The 3,362-nt window shown below is 29.6% G+C and overlaps 1 protein-coding gene across 1 annotated transcript; it reads left to right on the top strand.

Annotated features, from left to right (window-relative positions):
- Nucleotides 1-1,782: 1,782 nt before the first annotated feature.
- LOC128668538 (homeobox protein 2-like) lies at nt 1,783-2,879 on the top strand. The gene is made up of 2 exons (XM_053741696.1): nt 1,783-1,802; nt 2,218-2,879. Exon 2 carries the CDS (start codon nt 2,280-2,282, stop codon nt 2,877-2,879), a length of 600 nt encoding a protein of 199 aa, XP_053597671.1. The 5' UTR covers nt 1,783-1,802; nt 2,218-2,279.
- The last annotated feature ends 483 nt before the right edge of the window (nt 2,880-3,362 follow it).

Below are 3,362 nucleotides of genomic sequence, written 5' to 3'. Positions count from 1 at the left end.
GTTATAAAAAATTTAATTGCAAATTTATTCTTTCAACATTTTTACGTAATTTCTATCGTAATTTTAATTCAATTAATCTATTTCCCAGGTGATAAAAATTATTTAGAATATCTGGTTGTTGATGTTTTTGGAAAAATTATAAAGAAAACTTATTCTACAAGCATAATGTCTGAAAAAAAAAGTTTAAAATCAATAAAAAAAAGAAAAAAGTGTGGCTCTTCAACGAAATACTAAAACTGTAAATTATTCAACCACCGAACTTCCTAAACTCACAAAACTTTCAAATAATAACCATCCGGAAAATAGTTTAAATATCAAAACTAATAGCACAAAAAATAAAGCATCAACTCTGGTTGGTAATGAAGATTCTACTGCTGACCAGCTAACTACTGATACCAATAATTGTGAAAAATTGGATATTTCATCAACTGATGAACCAATACCAGGCACTTCCGAGGCAATAGTATCCACGAGTCAACCAATCTGCCAAAATTGTTTGCAATGTATTTGTAAAAGCTGAAGATCGAATGGTAAGTATCTAAGATTTGTGTAGATCATCAAGTATGAGAAAAATATTTGTAGTCGTTTTTGATAATTTTTAAACACTAGTAATTAATATTTTAAAAGTTTTATTGGATTAATTGTAAAGAAAATTTAGATTTGTTTTACGATAGCTATGGAAGGTTTAATATAGCTATTGACTTAATAATATCTTTCATTCGATTCGTTTCTATACATATATGCTTATTGTTAATGCATGATGTGGAATCATTGCTAAGACTATATATTCATAATTTTTTTTAGTAACACCTCAATATGTTGCATTCCTTTAGCAACAATTACATGCCATGCAACATTTACTGGCCAAAAATGATCAATTTATTGGTAATGGAGATTGTAAGGTATGTTATGTAGATTATATCATTATCGTAGTACACGTTTTATAACGTTTATTAAACTATATGATGCACTTATGATTATTAAATAATATTTTAACTTGCTCATATTTGTAATGCCCATTAATTTTAAGCGGCATTATAACATGCCATCTCAGAATTTCTTTACTCAATGACAACTCTGTCCAAAAACTCGACCCAAAACATCTTTACCCAAAGTATACTGTATATTAATGACATCATTTTTATCCTAGTTAAACTCTACCCATGACATGTCTATCATAATTAAACTTGATAGAGTTTATCTCATATCGTAATGCCATAATAATTGAAGCTTTTTGAAAATTTCATTTATTTAAATATATCCCCGATGAAAATACTTATTGACTAAGCTTTAATCACTTTTATTTTCAATTTAGATTGAATTATTTCCGAACACGGGAATATTCTTAACTCATAATCAAATAAATCTGGCATTATCAAAAGCTAAATCAAATCCTCGGGAGTGGGTTCGATGTTTACTTAGTTACATTGTCAGTCCAGATGAATTTATAGCTTTCAAAACAGCAGAAGGAATGAACAAGAGCAACAGTAATATTCGCAATGCTATTATTGGTAAATGATTTTCATGTGGTAAATTTAATATTAACAATAATATACTATAAAGTAATGATGTATACAGATTTATAATTTTAGGATACTTGAACAGTGAACATAAATTTGTGTTATCAACGACGGACTTTAATGATATAGTGAGACGGAAAATTTACCAGTATTCACTCGAAAAAAAAAATCCTATTGCAGTTGAAGAGTTTAAAAATCAGAGTTGTCAAAGAGCAAAAAAAAGTAGAGAAAAGCGGAAGTCAGTTACTGATGATTCTGAGAAGATTCCGAAGAAATTGAAAAGTAAGAAAATATGATATTCTTTTTTTATAATTTCATACTTTTATGAATTTTCAATATTTCTGCTAAGTTAAAACATCCAGTTTTTATACTTGTCTCAGTCAGAGAATAATAAATTTTGAAACCAATCCATAAAGCAGAAAAAAAATCAGTCTGTCAGTTGACCCTGCGTGCCAGCCCCAAAACTTCCCACTGTTTTCGAGCTCCTTGAGCTCGAAAACTTGTTGTGAATACATTTTCGAGCTCTTCGAGCTAATCGGGTTGGCATCTTCATCCTCTGGCCTTTAATATCTTCTTATTTGATTCCTTACCAATCGATTACTATTTATAATAATAATTGATAGTGTAGATTATATTTTTATTTATCATTTAATTTTACAATTTATTTCTTTTTGTTTGTTATTTTTGTTTTCTGTAGTTATCAATACTGAAATTTCGAAAGAAGCTGAGGAAGTAGTAAACAAAGATGAATTAAATAATATGAAACAATCTAATGAAGCTGAGTTACGAACTGATGAAATGAAAGAAAATATCGAACAACCACTGAACAATAAATTGATTGATACTGATGGTTCAAAAGTTAAAGAAATGAATAATAACAAAAGGAAACAAGAAGAATTGAATGGCTCAGCAGATTTCATCCAAGAACGAAAACAAGCAAATAATGAATCAGAAAGGACAAACAGCTCAACAAATTTTAATAAATCAAATGCAATAGATAATAACAAAATTCCACCTTCGACAACTGTTCCTTTAAACACTATCTTACAGAATTCGCCTTATAATAATACAAATGCTGAGCCTTATTATTATTCACCTGAAAATTATCATTACTATCATTCATCTCAAAATGCTGGAAACTACCATGATATTCAATACAACAATTTTTACTACCCACCCAACCCACAGTATCATGAAAACAGATTTGATAATCAAGCTCAAAATTTTCAATTTAATAATAGTTTTTATCCCTCATCACAATATAATTCAATCGATAATAATTATCAATACCCCCCTAATGATAGTAACGATCCGAAGAATTATGACCATAATTCTAATCAAAAATTTTTAAATCTATAATTAATATGCAGTTTTTCAAAATCTATATTTATTCAGTTATATCTGTGTATTAAATTTTAATAAAATTTGTGAAATGAAAAATATCATTTATTTATTAATTGCATGCATTTTATATTCGTTTTTTATATAAGTGCAGCTATGCTTCGGCGGTGGTGCGGCTATATGCTAGCTAAAAAATAAAATAGTGCAGCTACGCTTCGGCGGTGGTGCGGCTATATGCTAGCTAAAAAATAAAATAGTGCAGCTACGCTTCGGCGGTGGTGCGGCAATGCCGAGGGAGTTAAATTTCAGCATGCGGCGGTATTTTCCGCCAAACGGCGGTCGTGCAGCGGTGGTGCGGCTATATGGTGCGAATACCGTGCAGCTATGGTGCGGCGGTAAATAAAAATCTTTATATTTTTTTAAAAAATATAAATTTTTATTTTTACTCGGGCAATGACTAGCTTTTGGCAATAAAGAAATTTCATTTGTTTGCAATGCGTT

The sequence above is a fragment of the Microplitis demolitor genome, chromosome 9 (genome assembly GCF_026212275.2).
Source record: "Microplitis demolitor isolate Queensland-Clemson2020A chromosome 9, iyMicDemo2.1a, whole genome shotgun sequence".
In the NCBI taxonomy this organism is placed as follows: domain Eukaryota; kingdom Metazoa; phylum Arthropoda; class Insecta; order Hymenoptera; family Braconidae; genus Microplitis; species Microplitis demolitor.
This window is presented reverse-complemented; position numbering and strand designations above follow the sequence as displayed.

What these genes read in the sequence shown, in the direction of transcription:
- LOC128668538 (XM_053741696.1), top strand. Translation starts at nt 2,280, where the DNA reads ATGAAACAATCTAATGAAGCTGAGTTACGAACTGATGAAATGAAAGAA.